The sequence below is a fragment of the Hypomesus transpacificus genome, chromosome 9, assembly GCF_021917145.1.
Source record: "Hypomesus transpacificus isolate Combined female chromosome 9, fHypTra1, whole genome shotgun sequence".
Taxonomy (NCBI): Eukaryota; Metazoa; Chordata; class Actinopteri; order Osmeriformes; family Osmeridae; genus Hypomesus; species Hypomesus transpacificus.
This window is the reverse complement of record NC_061068.1, coordinates 2336162-2353718: the sequence shown is the minus strand read 5'-3', so window position 1 is coordinate 2353718 and position 17557 is coordinate 2336162. Positions and strand designations below refer to the sequence as shown.

The following is a 17557-nucleotide window of genomic DNA, read 5'->3' as shown; positions in this document are numbered from 1 at the left end:
TACAGGCTGGAGCCTCTCTCTAATTCAACTGCAACACTCAATAATGGTTCTTTGTGAAGTGAAGTGGACAGGATCTAATAGCCAAATCTCAACACAGATTCCCAGTACACAAAGCATTAACAGAAATGCAGCTAGGCTTTGACAGATCATGGCTATTGGCAAAGACAGGAATAAAAACAGGCAGAAACTGTCTGGCTAGACAAACACACTAACACAATATATATTTTTTGGACACTTTGAGAATTGATGATAAATAGGATTATTAAGGATAAAGAATTTGAACAATATCTCCAGGGAGAGCTCATGTCTATTTAGTTACGAATATACAGAATAATGTATCGCCAAATGATAGATTTTTTTATTGCTTATTTTACTACAAACTAGTCTGTGTAATTATGATTGTTCATATTACGACTGTGAAATCTGGATCTCATTTTAAGGACTGAGAAAAAATGTGTTCCATGATCATCATCACCCAGCTTTGAGACAATCAGCCCTTCTCATTTTCTAACAAAGTATTTCAGGGTTTTAATGAACCCTTGAATGCTTGAACCCTATGCCCTCAACACCCTTACCTGACTGCACGTGTCCCATTGGTGGTCCCCTCACTGTCATCATGGTAGCCGAACCCATTGGACTTGGTATTCCATTGTCTCACAATGCTGGACACGCTGCTGCCCCCAACACCCCTGTTGGTGTCCGTCTCCGACGAGGTGGTGCTGGCCGAGAGCTCGGTGCCGGAGTCCAGCTGCTGTGGACGGCGCCCGGCCCTGCCCGCCACCCGGCCCGCCGCCCGCTCCGACATGGGCTTGGCCAGCCGTCGCAGGGCCGTCACCTCCTGGGTCTTCCTGCGCAGGACCAGCTCCTGCTGCCGCTTCTGGGACTCCAGAGAACGAATCTGGTACTGGAGGTCAGGGTCAGGGTTAGAGAGGGGACCAGGTACTGGAGGGTTAGAGAGGGGACCTGGTACTGGAGGGTTAGAGAGGGGATCTGGTACTGGAGGGTTAGAGAGGGGATCTGGTACTGGAGGGTTAGAGAGGGGACCTGGTACTGGAGGGTTAGAGAGGGGACCTGGTACTGGAGGGTTAGAGAGGGGATCTGGTACTGGAGGGTTAGAGAGGGGATCTGGTACTGGAGGGTTAGAGAGGGGATCTAGTACTGGAGGGTTAGAGAGGGGATCTGGTACTGGAGGGTTAGAGAGGGGATCTGGTACTGGAGGGTTAGAGAGGGGATCTGGTACTGGAGGGTTAGAGAGGGGATCTGGTACTGGAGCATTAGAGAGAGGATCTGGTACTGGAGGGTAAAACACCAGAATCATTCAACAGACACACACCTCTTGTCGCCGTTGTTCCTTCTTGAGCTGGGCAATCTCCCTGTTCCTCTTGGCCTCCACCATCCTCCTCCTCTGCTGCTCCTCCTTCATCTGCTTCATCAGCGTCACCTGGGGACGAGAGCCGGTACTGCGTGAGAGGACGACTGCTACGTATTAAGGATGGCAAGATTCCTGTTTAAGGATGGGCCATGTTTTTTTAGAAGTAAAAAAGGAACAGCATGAGAGGAAACTGAATCGCATTGCATTAATAGTTGCTTTATATGTATCTTTAAATGCATTGGACTGTTGGCTATGCATCGTGATGTGTTTGCCTCAGCCTCAGTGATGCAGACAAACACCTCTGGAACAGACATAAGAGCTGCCCTCATGCTTCTGGGCATACAAGCGAGAGTGAAATCACCTTTGATTGCAACATGTTTCCTGCTCTTGTCTCGCCTTCTCTCTTCACGTCCTTCACCTCTTCCCCTCTCCTAACCTCCCCCCCTCAATTCTCCTCCCTCCTCACCTTGGCCTTCTTCATGTCGTTGACCTCATTCTGCAGCTTCTTCAACTCCCTTTCGTAGCGCTCCTGGTTCTTCAGCAGGCGTGCATGCTCCTTCTGCGCGGCCTGCAGCTTCAGCAGGTCCCGGTTCATCTCCTTCAGACGCTTCTCGTACTCACACTTGATCCGGCTGGCCTTCTCCTCCGTGTAGTTCTCCATGGACACTGAGCAGGAAAGGGAGAGTATGACAATAGACCCTGTGGGACTACATTTCCCACAGTTACCGAGGAACAGGGCTTGGGAACTGGATTGTAGGATGTTTTATCAAGGTTTTGCGGGAGTTAGTCCTGAGCAGTCAGTTGTGTTTTGGATGTCCGGACCATGCTAAATGCAAGGACGAGTTAGCGTACATAACCATCGCTCCAAGTATGGAAACATTGTTTTTCTGTCACAGTACTTTGAGTTTGTGAAACACACAGCCTCTGTTTGTTGACCATAGGCACACAAGTCAACTCGCTGAGCCAACAGTGTCTCAGTGTCTGAGCGTGTTACCCATCATCAACACAGCCTGTGTGAGCGTCCTAGTCAGACCCACTCACTAAGGTGGCTATGTGTTCATCCTGACTACGTCTAATGCTGAGCTTGTGCAGAACAGGCACATTGACATAACCCACACATGAACTTGCTTAGGAAACTTGTTATGCCCACTGTCCAGTACACACCTACTCACTCACCTTACCCTGCCGTGCCTACATTTCCCAGAGATCAACTTGCAGAATCTGATGTGTTTGCATTAGAATGTGTAACACTTTAAAGCAATTTCTTGTTTCACATCTAGTTCCCCCTGACCCTGTAATAGAAAATTACTATTCTTTAAGATGTCTATAATATTCTTTGGCCTAGAACAATTATTGCTGAGGTTTTAACTTCTGTAAAAATGGCATAACCTTTTAGCCTAAGACAGTATTGCTTAAGTTTCCGTTTGCTGACAAACGTCTAACAATTTGACTGTTTGACCCTGGTTGTTTTGCCCATACTCCAGGGGTGTTTTTGCTGACAAGTTCTGCTTCTGTCGTCTCAAGCTCTGTTTTTTAATATTGAGCATCTGTATCCAGTTCTGCAACCTATTTCCCTTTTATACTTTCTGTTATTGATGATTCCTCTTTTGATAGACATGAACTATTGAACTAATGATGTAACTGTCTGGAATTACTGTATAAAAGAGTGTTCAGATCATGACACCTTTAGAGAGCCCTTCTACTGCAGACATCATTTATGATACTGTTTTGGAACTGCTCCTCCTTGATTTCAAGAATAAACAGATAAAGACAAATTCTTCTGACTTCAGACATTCAATCATAGAAAATTCCACCACAAACTTGACGTCACGAACAAGATTCCACGAGTGATCGTCGGGAGCGACGCGGACGGGGACTGATCATCCCAAACAAAGGTGTTTGGCCTCCAAAACCTCAACATTTTCAAAGAGAGGGGAGGACCGGCCGTTGCGCCCCCGATTGTCTCCGCTGGAATTTTGACCTGTTATGACATCTTCAAAATCATCAAAAGTTAAACGGTGAGAAATATTCATAACTTTTTAAATTTGGAATTTGGTACAGACCGGTCAGGCTTGACACCATAGGCGTTTTCCTCACTTCCTTTACTGGTTGTGGAAAAAATTCGAACCAGACTCTTCCCGGGGAAGAATTCCTTTATTCTTGTTGTGGAAAGAACGAACCAGACCTTACAGAGACGTCTGTATTGAAAATCAGTGCACTGCCCATCAAAGTAAGGATGGGAAAGAAAAGTAAACAGGTTGGACCTGTTGAGGGTCCTATAGTGGACCAGATGAGGAAGAGATATGGTGAAGAGAGCCTGGACTGTTTGCATGTTTGGTCAGAAAAGTTTGGTTTTCCTGTAAACGGATCCTTTAGGACAAACCAGCTGAGTCAGTTAAGAGAGAAATTGATGGAACAAGAAAGTGATTTAAGAGGGAAAAAGAAAGTGAATATGAAAGATTTAGAAATGGTTGAAAAACACAGGAAATGTTTTGAGTTGTGGAACAAAGAGTCTGACCGTAGGGAGAGATCCAGACTTCAGAAGGTATTGAAAAGTGAACCAGAAAAATGTCAGGATGAAGAGATAGGGAAATGTCCACCATACATGCCGGCGCACACGCACTCGCACATGTCTTCTGCTTTGTACCCACAGTTGAGTGCCACGAGGCTGCGCTCGGACCTGGATTTCCTGCCCTCCTGCCCTCCTTCAGCTCCACGACCAGACCACACACAAAGCCAACGACAACCCCCACCGCTGAGAGAGGCCCTTCTTCAGCCACAGAAAGAGGAACTCTCTTCTCCAACTAACCGCACCCGATCGGGCCAGATGTATGGACAGGGGAAGTCAACTTCTGTCCAGGCAGCCGACTCCACCACGCCTGTCAACCGCCGCGCAGAAAACACACCACTGCCTCCGGACTCAGACGATGAACTAAGTGCCTTTCCAGTACAGAACTACCCCATGGTGGAGGTCGCGGGACATGACGGCCCGACCATGGTTTTTCGCCCGTGGACTGTGTCAGACGTTAGGGAAGCTAGTTCACACCTCCCAGACGTTACTACCTCGGGAGAAGCCTTTGCTGAGGCATTGATTGTGTTCTGTAGGGAGTTCAGACCCACTTTAACTGAACTCAGGCGCCTGTTAGGGACAAAAATGAAGGCAACAGACTTTGCAAAGATCTCCAACATCCTTGTGGGTGATGACATCAGGTGTGCTCACATTGAATATGGACATGCGGACAATCCACAGTATGCGAGAAAAGTCACTGACATCGCTACTGTCATAAAGACAGCTTTTCCAACTCGACTGAACATGTCAGCAATAGCAGCATGTAAACAGAGACCTGATGAAGGTACAGACGACTACCTGCACCGCCTCACAGAAGTTTTCACCACCCACAGCGGCATTGCTCGACCCAACAACACCGACCAGATGACACCCTGGGAAACCCATCTCTGTTCTGCTTTTCTGAATGGACTGTTACCAGAGATCGCTGCTGCCATCAAACTCTCCTGTGTCTGTTATGAGGAAGCCCGCTCGGATGAACTACGACGACACAGCTGACATAACCAAGCTCAGCTGATGGCCAAGAAACAACAGAGGACCATTAAAGCTGAGAAGGAACTTCATCAAGCCACACTGACTCTTCTTCAAACTGCATCCCAGCAACATGGAGGCAAAGGCGGCTTCAACAAGAAGGGCAGGAAGGGAGAACAAGGGCGCGGTAAAGGAGACAACAAGGGTCGGCATTTCCACAAAGACCCTGATGCCTGTTTCAAGTGTGGGGAAAAAGGACACTGGGCAAGGGACTGTCCTAATAAGAGGGGGGAGAAGAATGAGTTTTCCCACCGGAAGAACAGCTTTCATTCATCCGATTGACTAAGAGGGCAGGAGACGGGAGCTGAGCGCAGACCACTGGCCTCAACGCAGCATGAAAAAGGTACCTTGCACACGCCTGCACATTGCAAGGAAGAATTGCTTGCTACACAGTCCATTTGCGATAACGATTTGCTTGCCTGCTGCAATGAAGAAATGCTTGCTACCAATGCTGAGGGACAGCTAGTATCCAGATGTATTTCAATTTTATCAGAAAAATTTGAACCCCAACCCACTTACTTGTCTTATTCATCTGAAGCATACAAGAGTTTTCCTCAGTTTACTATGATGATAGCAGGACGCTCCATTACATTTTTAGTAGATTCAGGTGCTACAAATTCAGTCATTAAAAGTACAGAGTTCCCCAGTTCGCCCAAGCTTAGTGGTCGTTTTGTTTATTCAATGGGCGCCTCAGGTCAGGTTGTTAAAGAAAATCTTACTGTACCCTTACCCTGCAACATTCCAAACGGAGACCCCTTGGAGCATTCCTTTTTGTTATCAAATCTATGTCCTATTAATCTGATGGGTAGGGATTTGATGTGTCGTTTGGGTATTTGTTTGTTGTCTACACCAGAGGGCATCAAGGTTACTGAATTATCAGAGGTTTTTTGTACTATGGCACTCTCAAGTCAGACAGATCTGCTGTATGCCTATCAGTGGAAAGTAACAGACCCTCCAGAGGGGGGGAGACTGTTAGAGATAGCCAGGTCACTTGTCTCCTCTGTTCATGTTGATTTTATGATGCCGGATGATTTGCATTGTACTTCTCATATTAGTATTGGAGCAGATACAGTTTATGAAACCGGCTGGTTTCAGGCTGTAAAATCAGAGAGTTTGCAGATTGTTAATTTGTATTATATGGATTTTTGTTGTGTTGCTGAAGTATTGTTAAAACAAGATCAACAGAGTTTCTTTGATGTTTGTGATTCTACTTCTCATGTCTCTTTGGTCAAGAGTTCCGACATGTCTTGGCGAGATTTGGGCCCGTTTCTGGCTGAATGCTTGAAGGTCTCTGACTGGGTCAGTACAACAGACCCCAACGTTTCTTATTCACTTACTATGAATTGTTTCAAGAAGTCTTTCCTTGCTGATGTGCCTGTGGTCCGTCACGTACAAATAGTAAAGGAGTCTGTTCACTTGCCTGTTCTGACAATGACACAGTCTGATTTATCACCTGACCCAGCACTTGACTCGGTTCCTAAAACTTTGTGGGCCACTGGCAAGTATGATGTTGGTTTGATCAAGAACTGTGAGCCAGTGGTTATCACTCCAAAGTCTGATTTCCGGCCCTGTCGAAAACAATACCCACTTAAACCTGAAGCTCTTGCCGGTATCAGACCTGTTTTTGAGTCTCTGCTCAATGCTGGACTTATTGTGCCTTGTGAGTCATCTCCTGTCAGATCCCCTTTATTTCCTGTTAAAAAGATTCGTGACGTGGGCCTTCCTGTTGAGTGGCGCTTTGTTCAGGACTTGCAAGCTGTCAATGCTGCCGTGCAGCCACGTGCTCCACACGTGCCTAATCCTTACACCATTCTATCACAAGTCCCACCCACAGCAAGATTATTTTCTGTTGTTGACTTGGCCAATGCCTTTTTCAGTGTTCCTGTTCATAAGGACAGCCAGTATTGGTTTGCATTCAACTTTGACGGCAAGGCTTACACTTTCACCAGGTTATGTCAGGGCTACTGTGAAAGTCCTACAATCTACAACGAGGCCATAAAGACCAGCCTTGAGACACTTGAACTCTCTCCAGGAACAGTTTTGCTGACCTACGTCGATGACCTCATGACCTGCTCGCCAACTGCTGACCAGTGCAGAAAAGACACCATCACCTTGCTTAAACATTTGGCTTCAGAAGGCCACAAAGCCAGTTTGTCAAAACTGCAGTTTGTTAAAGAGTCTGTAACATTTTTGGGACATGTGATCACAGCTGAGGGCAAATCTCTCTCTCCCAAGAGAATAGCAGCAATTCAAAACATCCCAAAGCCAATTACAAAAAAGCAAGTCATGTCATTTCTTGGAATTTGTTCTTACTGTCGACAGTTCATTCAAAATTATGCAATCCTAGAGGCCCCACTCAGTGCACTGATTCATGGGCAGAGCCTCTCCTCAAATGATAAAGTTACATGGACACCGGAAGCATATGACAGTTTTTGTGAACTGAAACTAACCCTACAGTCTTCACCCACTCTAGGTCTTCCAGATCCAACTAGGCCTTTCATTCAAGCTGTGGATGAGAAAAATGGGTGCATGACTTCTGTTCTCCTGCAGGAGCATGGGGGCGGGCAACGTCCGGTTGCTTACTTCTCTGCTAAACTTGACCCAGTTGCAGCTGGACTTCCGCTTTGTCTGAGAGCTGTGGCTGCTGCAGAGAAAGCAGTCATGGCATCAAGAGACATCGTCGGGTATTCACCTCTAACCCTTCTTGTCCCACATGCTGTTTCATTAATTTTGCTCGAACAGAAAACTTCTCATCTGTCCGCCGCTAGTTGGTTACGTTACAATGCCTCATTGTTGAATATGCCTAACATCACCATCAAGCGTTGTAATGTTCTTAACCCTGCTACCCTTTTACCCACAATTGTGGATGGTGAACCCCATGACTGTGTGCTAACCCTCCAGGAGGCCTGCACTCCCAGACCTGATCTCCAGGAAACACCATTATCCAACCCCGACTTCATTTTGTTTGTGGATGGGTCCGCCTCTCGCGACCCCTCTACGAGTGTTAACAAAGTTGGATATGCTGTTTGTTCTGCACATGACACTCTTGTTTCAGGCTCTCTTCCCAGCCACCTCTCAGCCCAGGCGGCTGAGTTGGTAGCCCTAAATGAGGCCTGTCGTCTGGCTGCAGGTAAATCTGTTACCATCTATACCGATTCCCGGTATGCCTTTGGTGTCGTTCACGATTTTGGTGCCCTATGGAAACACAGAAAGTTCCTCACCTCCTCGGGTAAACCCATCTCTCACCACACTAAAGTCGCTGCCCTGTTGGATGCAATCCTCCTTCCATCTAAAATTGCTGTGTGTAAATGTCAAGCCCACACCCATTCATGTGACCCCCTAGTCTTTAGGGAACGACAGAGCTGACAAAGCTGCTAAGGCGGCTGCTCAAGCTTCAACCACTTCCTTCCTCTTTTCTGAACAAGCCTCGAACTCTGAGGTTCCCTCTTCTCTCGCAGCTCTTCAGTCATTCGCCACCCCCCAGGAGAAAGCCCTGTGGAAGTCATCTGCCTGCACCCTAACAGAAGGAGTGTGGCGCAGTGTGTGTGGAAAACCCTGCCTTCCCAAACATTTCTTTCCCCATTTTGCAAAATTGACACATGGGCGGGACCATGCGTCAAAAGCGGGGATGATAAGTATGCTAACACAACAGTGGTTTACAAAGGGATTTACAGCATATGCACAGAGATTTTGTCAGTCATGTATGATATGTGCAAACCACAATGTAGGACGAGGCATACCCACTACACAGGCCGCACATCCACCCCCATCACATCCATTTGAACACCTCATGATGGATTTTATTGAGTTAACACCATCTGAGGGAAAAGTGTACTGTTTGGTTATGGTAGACTTATGGTCAAAATGGATTGAAGCTTTCCCTGCAAAACATGCCACCAGCCATGTTGTTACAAAAGCACTACTAACTGAGATTGTTCCTAGATGGGGTATACCAGCAAAAGTCAGTAGCGACAATGGTGCACATTTTGTCAACTCTGCTCTTGATCAGGTCGGAAAATATCTAGGTATTGACATGAGGCGTCATTGTGCATACCATCCGGCCAGTGGGGAAGCAGTCGAGCGGGAGAATGGGACCTTAAAGATGAAGCTGGCCAAATGCTGGAGGACACTGGTCTCTCATGGACCAAAGCACTGCCCATTGCACTGACCTACATGAGAATGAGAAAGAGAACCAGAACTAATCTCAGTCCGTTTGAGATCCTTTTTGGGCGACCTCCTACACTGGGGGTGAATGCAGAGAGAAGGCCTTTTCCTTCCACCTCTCTCTGTGAGGATGCAATGTTACAGTATTGTAAAAACTTGTCGGTTGTGCTCTCTCAGATTTCTACACAGGTAAAAGACGCATTGCCCCAGCCAGCTGAAGGTACTCTACACAACCTTAAGCCAGGTGATTGGATCGTGGTGAAAGATCTGCGCAGGAAGAACTGGAGATCGAAGAGGTGGTTAGGACCGTTCCAGATCCTGCTAACTACACACACTGCTGTAAAGACGGCTGAAAGAGCGACCTGGATCCACGCCAATCACTGCAGAAAGGTTCCTGAGCCTCCCGAGTAACCACACACCTGCCACACACTTACACGGCAGGGCTGCGCTGACTCATCACAGTTCTAGAGTGTACGAAGAACGCTGCTCTGAACTGCTCCGGCGAAATACATAATGCACATACACGTTCCAGAGAATACATCCACATCTGTTGTCACCAAGCAACCTCCAAGGGACAACGTGGGACCGCCGACCACCATGAGAACATCCTGCAACCGTTCCAGATTAGGTACCATGATGGGGCTGGCCTTGATCCTCACTCTGATCCTATCTCCACTGGTGGTATCTCACTCATCGTACAGTATATCAGATGGTGAGACTCCCAAGGGAACAGACTGATCAGCGCGTGGCGATATATGGCCCGACCAACATAACAGAAGGAGATTGTCCTGTGACACTCATGTCTAGCCAGAATTGAGACTGTTCGATATCTAAGAGTAGTAAAAAATACTCGCAACATTGCTTATGTTTGTACATACCCACCCGCCTTGACTAAAAGCTTTCAGAACTACAGACGTACTGTACGTGGGGGGAGTTTAGGGACAACCATGAAATTCACAATGTATTTTCCCCGGTTAGGATGGCTGAGTCTGGCTGATGATTGTTAAGGCCATTGACAGATCTGTTAACACCCAGTTCCTCAATCTTGTGGCTACAGACCGCAACCCCACTCATGCTCCTCTGCCGACTGACCTTTGGAGGCCCTGGGCAAGTCCATCTGATTTTGATTTTGGTTCTGATTCCAACTCTGATGATGCCTCGGTCATAGTCTAATTTGTTTTTGATCATGATTGTGTCACATTCTGATTTGTTGGAACGTTTGCCTATTGGTGCTTGGACATTTTGCCCTTCTGAATTGCGATATTTGCATTTTGGCCCGTATGAAAATGTTGATATTACATTACATACTGTATCCTCTGATGACACTTACATTTCTTTGTCTCCTGATAGCTCAGATTTTCCCTTGTCTCCTACAATTTGGGTAGTACATTATCAGGCTAGAGTACGTGCTCTCATCAGTTTATCACGACCAACTTTTATTTGGAATATGATTATAATAGGTGACTGTCCTTTTATTTCCATTTTTGTTGGACACCTTTGTGTCTTCTCTGCCCTTCCGGGTAGATGGTAAAAAATTGTTCTGTATATTTTTCTGCTTGCTCAAACACTCAGAGACGTCTATGTCTCGCAAAACCAGCTTTTGCTTATTCTACTGGTTAATGATGAAGTGTTTTCAACTGTAACAAGGGTAACACATTTGATGTATTCCATGTAGTTGTATTTTCTTTGTTTTATATAATTTTTATGTTGATCAAGGGTTTGATCAAAAGGGGGGAATTGTAATAGAAAATTACTATTCTTTAAGATGTCTATAATATTCTTTGGCCTAGAACAATTATTGCTGAGGTTTTAACTTCTGTAAAAATGGCATAACCTTTTAGCCTAAGACAGTATTGCTTAAGTTTCCGTTTGCTGACAAACGTCTAACAATTTGACTGTTTGACCCTGGTTGTTTTGCCCATACTCCAGGGGTGTTTTTGCTGACAAGTTCTGCTTCTGTCGTCTCAAGCTCTGTTTTTTAATATTGAGCATCTGTATCCAGTTCTGCAACCTATTTCCCTTTTATACTTTCTGTTATTGATGATTCCTCTTTTGATAGACATGAACTATTGAACTAATGATGTAACTGTCTGGAATTACTGTATAAAAGAGTGTTCAGATCATGACACCTTTAGAGAGCCCTTCTACTGCAGACATCATTTATGATACTGTTTTGGAACTGCTCCTCCTTGATTTCAAGAATAAACAGATAAAGACAAATTCTTCTGACTTCAGACATTCAATCATAGAAAATTCCACCACACCCAATCCACCACTGCTCCTACATTTCCCAGAGTCCCCTGCTCACTGAGGTTCTGCAGCACACGGTCTCTCTCCAGCTGCGTATCTCTGATCTTGTTCTGCAGCAAGACCAGCTTCTCCTCGTACTGCAGCTTCAGCTGCAGCAGCCGACGCTGGCTGTTCTCCAGCTCATCAATCAGCTTCTGCTTGATCTCAATCTCACACGTCAGGTCAGCCAGGTCCACCTGAAAATTGGCTAGGAGGAGGTTGGGGGTGGAGAGGGGGATGGGGGAAGAGAGGGGAGGGGGATGGGTGTGGAGAAGGGAGAAGGGAATTAGGGTGGAGAGGGGGTGAAGAGAGGAGAGGATGGAGAGAGGATGGGGGTATGAGTGGGGAGGAGGTGGAGAGAGGAAAGGGGAAAAAAGGTTTACATGGAAAATGGCTGTAAGATGTAGGTTGTGATTGTGATAGCTACATGCACACTCAACTACAAAAGAACTACAATTCTTTATAACTTGTGGTCTTTCTCACAGGCTATAAGGTGGGTTTATTTGTCATGTGTTTTCAGTCTAATCCTAAAGTTGAGGTTCTTTATTCCTACCTTTGTCGTCCGTGTCGGAGTCAGAGTCAACCAGGCTCTCGTCGCTGTCAAACTCCTCCTCGTCCCTCCCCTCCTCCTCGTCCTCCTCGTCTTCTTCACAGCCACTTTCCTCCTGGAGGGGAGACATCACATCCTACACACGCACACACACCAGAAAGTACACACACATACACAATCAAATTATTTGGTGTTAAAAATCTGAAGACCGTTCCATTCCTCTTTTCCTCTTTTGTCTTGTTCCTGATAGTAGCTGTTCTGCAGCAGTGACTAATCTCTACGTAGTCTACCAACCTCTACATAGTCTACTAACCTCTACATACTCTACTAACTTCTACGTAGTCTACCAACCTCTACATAGTCTACCAACCTCTACGTAGTCTACCAAACTCTACGTAGTCTACCAAACTCTACGTAGTCTACTAAACTCTACGTAGTGTACTAACCTCTACGTAGTCTACCAAACTCTACGTAGTCTACTAAACTCTACGTAGTCTACTAACCTCTACGTAGTGTACTAACCTCTACATGGTCTACTAACCTCTACATAGTCGTCTGAATCAACCTCCCCATTCTGTCCATCCTCCCCGTTCTCGGTAGAGTGCAGCTTCACTCGTTTCTTCAGTCCTTTCTCCAGCTCAGGGCTGCAGGTGAAGGACAGCCGGTTACAGTTAGTTACTGTTAGGATTGGTTAGTTAGTTACAGTTAGTGATGGTTAAGGTTAGTTATGGTTACTGTTACAGCCATCCTGAACCTCATGTTGTGGTTCTGCCCTCCAGACCTTTCAGAGTGAAAGTTCACAATGAAAGGAAACGTTCACTCAAGAGCAGACTTTTATTGGAATCCTGTACATAAAGGTTACATCAACTACCATGTAAGCACATACGCGTCCCTACGCCGTACCTATAGTAAAAACAGTGAAGTTACAAGTGATGGCAGGTTTGACATGCATGGCACCTCTCAGGTCTATAATCAGGCTTTCACAGCAGTTGAGATTAGACTGTGTTGGACTGCAGGCACACACAAGGGAGTCACCAGGCCAATCCGCTACAAAAAGGAATGGGCATCAAGCCTCCATGACTCTTATCAACTTCAGTATTGATTTGTTAAGCCAGAAGTGAGCGGACATGATGTTTGGGAGCTCTGCCAAGTCCATATGGAGATTGGAGAAGCAGCTTAGCCATTAATAAAGACCTTTCTCCCTTTCCCTCTCTCTTTACATGCCATCTCTCCTGCCCGTAATCTCCCCTCCCTCAACAGCTTGTTAACCTGCAAGGAACGCTCTTCTCCCTCCTCTCTCTCCTCCTCCTCTGCCAGCAGACAGGTCTCAGATCCAGCCTTGGAGCCTCTACAGTTCAACCTCAACACAAGCACTGAGACAGCAGCACACAGGTGAGGTAGAGATAATATGATTGACCAAAGTGGTTTTATTTGTGAGGTACAATTGTCACCAAGGTCCTGACTATACATCCAAGCGTCAGCCCTCCAGAAAGTTTATTTATTAGAAATCTCACCTCCCCGCATCTTCCTTCTTCCCTCCATCCCTCCACTCCTCCCCTCCCTCCTCCTCACCTCATCCTCCTCCCCTCCCTCCTCCTCACCTCATCCTCCTCCCCTCCCTCCTCACCTCATCCTCCTCTGCCTCCTCTCCTTCTTCTTCAGTCTCTCGATGTCCAGCTTGGCGCGGCGAATCACGTCCGTCATCTCCGCCTCCATGGACCTGCAGGGGGAGGGGCCAGGCGGGTGGCCAGGGGAGGGGCCGTGGGAGGGGGGGAAGGGTGAGCGGGAGGAGAGACGAGATACGCTGCGACGGAGTGACTCGTTCATAGCCTCGCTCTCCAGGAGCTTGGACCTGAGGAGAGGGGGGTGGAGGGGGAGCGGGAGGGGGAGGGGGAGGAGAGGGGGGAGAGAGGTAGAGGGGGGGAGAGGAGGGAGGGTAAGAGGGGAAGGGACAGTAACTATTCACTCCAGTAACTCCAGTAACAAGTAACTCCAGCAACTAGTCACTCCAGTAACTCCAGTAACTAGTAACTCCAGAAACTATTCACTCCAGTAACTATTCACTCCAGTAACTATTCACTCCAGTAACTATTCACTCCAGAAACTCTTACCGAAGCTCCTCAATCTCTCGGATGTAGTTTTGAACGAGCGCCCCAATCTCCTTGTTACCCTCACCTGCAGGTCAAAGGTCAGATAAATTCAGTCATTCAGAGACACATAGCTGCCTCACAAGACCACTTCGTTCTACTTTGAAACTAAACTAGAAGAACCAGGAGCTCAGTGTAACAGCACTTAAAGCTTGTTTCTTGTGTTTTCCAGTGTTGGTTATTTACGTGTCTAGTTTCAGAAATGGATTAATAGGTCATGTAATTAAGGTACTTTTGATTCATCCAGTCCCAATCAAAGGGTGAAGTCTCCCTCCTCTCACCTGACTTGGTGAGCAGAGCTCCCACTTCGTTAGTCAGGAGCTGTGTGACGCGTGTGTTGAGGTGGTCAATGGTTTCCTGCATGGCCTTGACGCGCATGCGCAGTGTGTTGCAGTCGCGCTGCAGCAAGGTGTTCTCCTGGAACAGATCGCTCAGACCGTCCTCACCGTCATCGCCCGCCGTGCGCTTCCCCTGGGGACAGCAAGCCAAGGAGAGGGTCAGCCAATGACAGGACAGCAAGCCAAGGAGAGGGTCAGCCAATGACAGGACAGCAAGCCAAGGAGAGGGTCAGCCAATGACAGGACAGCAAGCCAAGGAGAGGGTCAGCCAATGACAGGAAGCTAAGGAGAGGGTCAGCCAATGACAGGACAGCAAGCCAAGGAGGGGATCGGCCAATGAAAGGACAACAAGCCAAGGAGAGGGTCAGCCAATGACAGGACAGCAAGCCAAGGAGGGGATCGGCCAATGACAGGACAGCAAGCAAAGGAGAGGGTCAGCCAATGACAGGACAGCAAACCAGAGGTCAGCTCATCCAACGCTTCACAGAAGATATTTTCAAGTCACTGATGGGCCAGAATGTGAATTTTCATGAGCAGAATATGAAGTTGAAAAGACTGTCATAATATTACCCAGTAGCAACATTCATTCAATATTAATTCGGTTTCTAACAGGGATCATGCAACCAGCTGGTCCATAGAAATTCTATCATAAATTCATCTCTCCACCCCTCCACCCCCCCCCCCCCCCCACCCTCACCGCCTTGTACTCCGTCAGCTCCATCTGCAGGCATGCTATCTCCGCCCGCAGGGAGCTGATCTGCTGACTGGTCTTGTCCTGGTTCACCACCACCCGGTTCTTGATGTTCCTGGCCCGGTTAGCGTACTTCAGTGTGTTAAGGGTCTCCATGAAGTCCCGGTCTGACGGGCTCACACAAGCTATCATCAGAGTCTGGCTGTGTGAGTGTGTGTGTGTGTGTGGGGGGGGGGGGGAATGTGTGTGTGTATGGGAGGGGGTTAAAGGAAGGAGACAGGGTTAGATTCAGTTGATGTAAGGTAGGGTGTATGTGTGTTATATCACATACATTGTAGTGAAAGGGTTGCCTAGAAGATGTTAGAGTGTGTGTGTGTGTATGTTACCTGTTGCCTCCTAGAGAATCCTGCAGCAGTCGTGTGAGTTTGGAGTCTCTGTAGGGAACATGTCCCCCTCTCTTGGTCTGGTCTCCCAGAGCACTGATCACATTCCCCAGAGCCAGCTGCAGACCACACACGTGCATGCACAGTTATCACCATCATCATGCACAGTTATCACCATCATCATGCACAGTTATCACCATCATCATGCACAGTTATCACCATCATCATGCACAGTTATCACCATCATCATGCACAGTTATCACCATCATCATGCACAGTTATCACCATCATCATGCACAGTTATCACCATCATCATGCACAGTTATCACCATCATCATCACAGTCATTACCCCAGAATCATTCAACAGACACAACCAACATTGTTATCATAACCATTCATTTGTACAAACATGAAATATAAATGTTTTCCCTACAATTGATCATACACACACACACACACAGTCCCCCAGTCCTCACCAGACCACAGTTGATGGAGATGCCCTCCCTGGCTCTCTCCCCAGTGGCCCCGGTCCTCTTCAGCCTCTCAGAACCTGCCAGGTCCACAAAGTGGAACTTCGCCATCAGTGTCTCATACTCAGGCTGGGCCAGGGAGGAGGAATCTCCAGTGCTCACCTCCCCGCTCTCTCCCCCACCCTCCTGGAAAGGGCATGGGGGGAGGGGGGGGAGAGAGAAGGAGGGAGGGAGGGGGGTGGGGTGGGCAGATGATTAGGCTCAACAGACATTGAGATAAATCATGACATTGTACCTTCCCTCCCTCCCTCCTCCTCCGTCCCTCCCTAACCAGTGCTGTCTGGCAGACCCTCATCTGACAGAGGTGGATGGTGAAGATGGCATGGGAGCGCGAGCTCTGGGCGTTCATCTGGGTGCTGGCCGTGGTCCTGGACAGAGCACCGAGCTTCAGACACTGCAGCATCTGGGGCACACACATACGTACACACACACACACACACCATGAACACACAAATACATGTTAATACAGGTGTGGCACACACACACACCTCGTCCTGGAGGTGAGACACACACACACACCTCGTCCTCGGAGCAGACGAGTCTGGAGGTGACTCCGGTGGTGTAGATGCTGCCACTGGCGTCCTCGTGGATCTTGATGCTGGACTTCCTGCTGCGACAGTCCGGCTCCCGAGCCCCATCAAACAGGTCCAGGATCTCCTCATTGTACAGCTGCAGCACACACACACATACACACACAGACACTCTAAAGCAGACTATGCACACTATAGCAGAACATGTACACACACCAGAGATGGGAAGTAACAAAGTACAAACACTTTGTTACTGTACTTACGTATATTTTTCTGGTATCAGTACTTTAATTTACTATTTATATTTCGGACAACTTTTTACTTTCACTCCTTAAATGTTTTACACAAATATCTGTACTTTCTACTTCTTACTCTTTCAGCCAGGTTTGTTACTTTAGTTTAAAGGTCACATGAAATGCTGTTTTTGGATGCTTTTATCTAGGCCTTAGTGGTCCCCTAATATATTGTATTTGAAGTCTCTTTCCCGAAATTCAGCCATGGTGCAGAATTATAGCCACTACAAGTAGTCCCACATTGAGCTTTCCTCAGAACGCGCTGTTTCTGTGTCTGTAGCTTTAAATGCTAAATGAGGAAGAGAGGCGGCACCATGCGCTATATGTTTACAGTGGATGTATCGCAATGGCTCGTAGACCCGTTGCTGTAAGATGCCTCGAATTTGCCCATTCTCATCTGATAACCCTGGTTTGCAGAGTTGTACACTCAGTCATTTCAATGTGGGGAAAGGCGGATATCCCGCGCGCCATAACACCAACAGCAGAACGTTATCCACATAAAAACGAAGCGTACAACACTGCGTTACAGAATGTGTATTCACACACATACTTGATGCTATCTACCTTTACATTAACGACAGTGCCTCAGCTGATAGCTGCAGAGCTAATGTTACAGCCAGATTCTAAGGGTCGCAAGCAAGGTAACCATATAGTAAGCAACAAAATGATAT

General features: G+C 47.2%; 2 protein-coding genes across 6 annotated transcripts in view; one reads left to right on the top strand and one right to left on the bottom strand.

Annotated features, from left to right (window-relative positions):
* The window catches only part of kif21b (kinesin family member 21B), a 67884-nt gene that overhangs the window by 27189 nt on the left and 23138 nt on the right, over positions 1-17557 (bottom strand). For all 5 annotated transcript variants that reach the window (XM_047026014.1, XM_047026010.1, XM_047026011.1 and 2 more), the window contains exons 4-17: positions 16583-16732; positions 16335-16466; positions 16010-16189; positions 15536-15651; positions 15156-15351; positions 14402-14591; positions 14085-14148; positions 13601-13825; positions 12515-12617; positions 11977-12109; positions 11443-11631; positions 1839-2038; positions 1334-1441; positions 576-904 (exon numbers count right to left, since the gene is read on the bottom strand). In XM_047026014.1, coding sequence (XP_046881970.1) covers positions 576-904; positions 1334-1441; positions 1839-2038; positions 11443-11631; positions 11977-12109; positions 12515-12617; positions 13601-13825; positions 14085-14148; positions 14402-14591; positions 15156-15351; positions 15536-15651; positions 16010-16189; positions 16335-16466; positions 16583-16732 — 2315 coding nt within the window. The remainder of the gene's footprint in view (positions 1-575; positions 905-1333; positions 1442-1838; positions 2039-11442; positions 11632-11976; positions 12110-12514; positions 12618-13600; positions 13826-14084; positions 14149-14401; positions 14592-15155; positions 15352-15535; positions 15652-16009; positions 16190-16334; positions 16467-16582; positions 16733-17557) is intronic.
* LOC124471504 lies at positions 3094-10969 on the top strand. Its single transcript, XM_047026015.1, has 2 exons — positions 3094-5313; positions 9312-10969. The coding sequence occupies exon 1, from the start codon at positions 3609-3611 to the stop codon at positions 4935-4937; it is 1329 nt and encodes a 442-aa protein (XP_046881971.1). The 5' UTR covers positions 3094-3608; the 3' UTR covers positions 4938-5313; positions 9312-10969.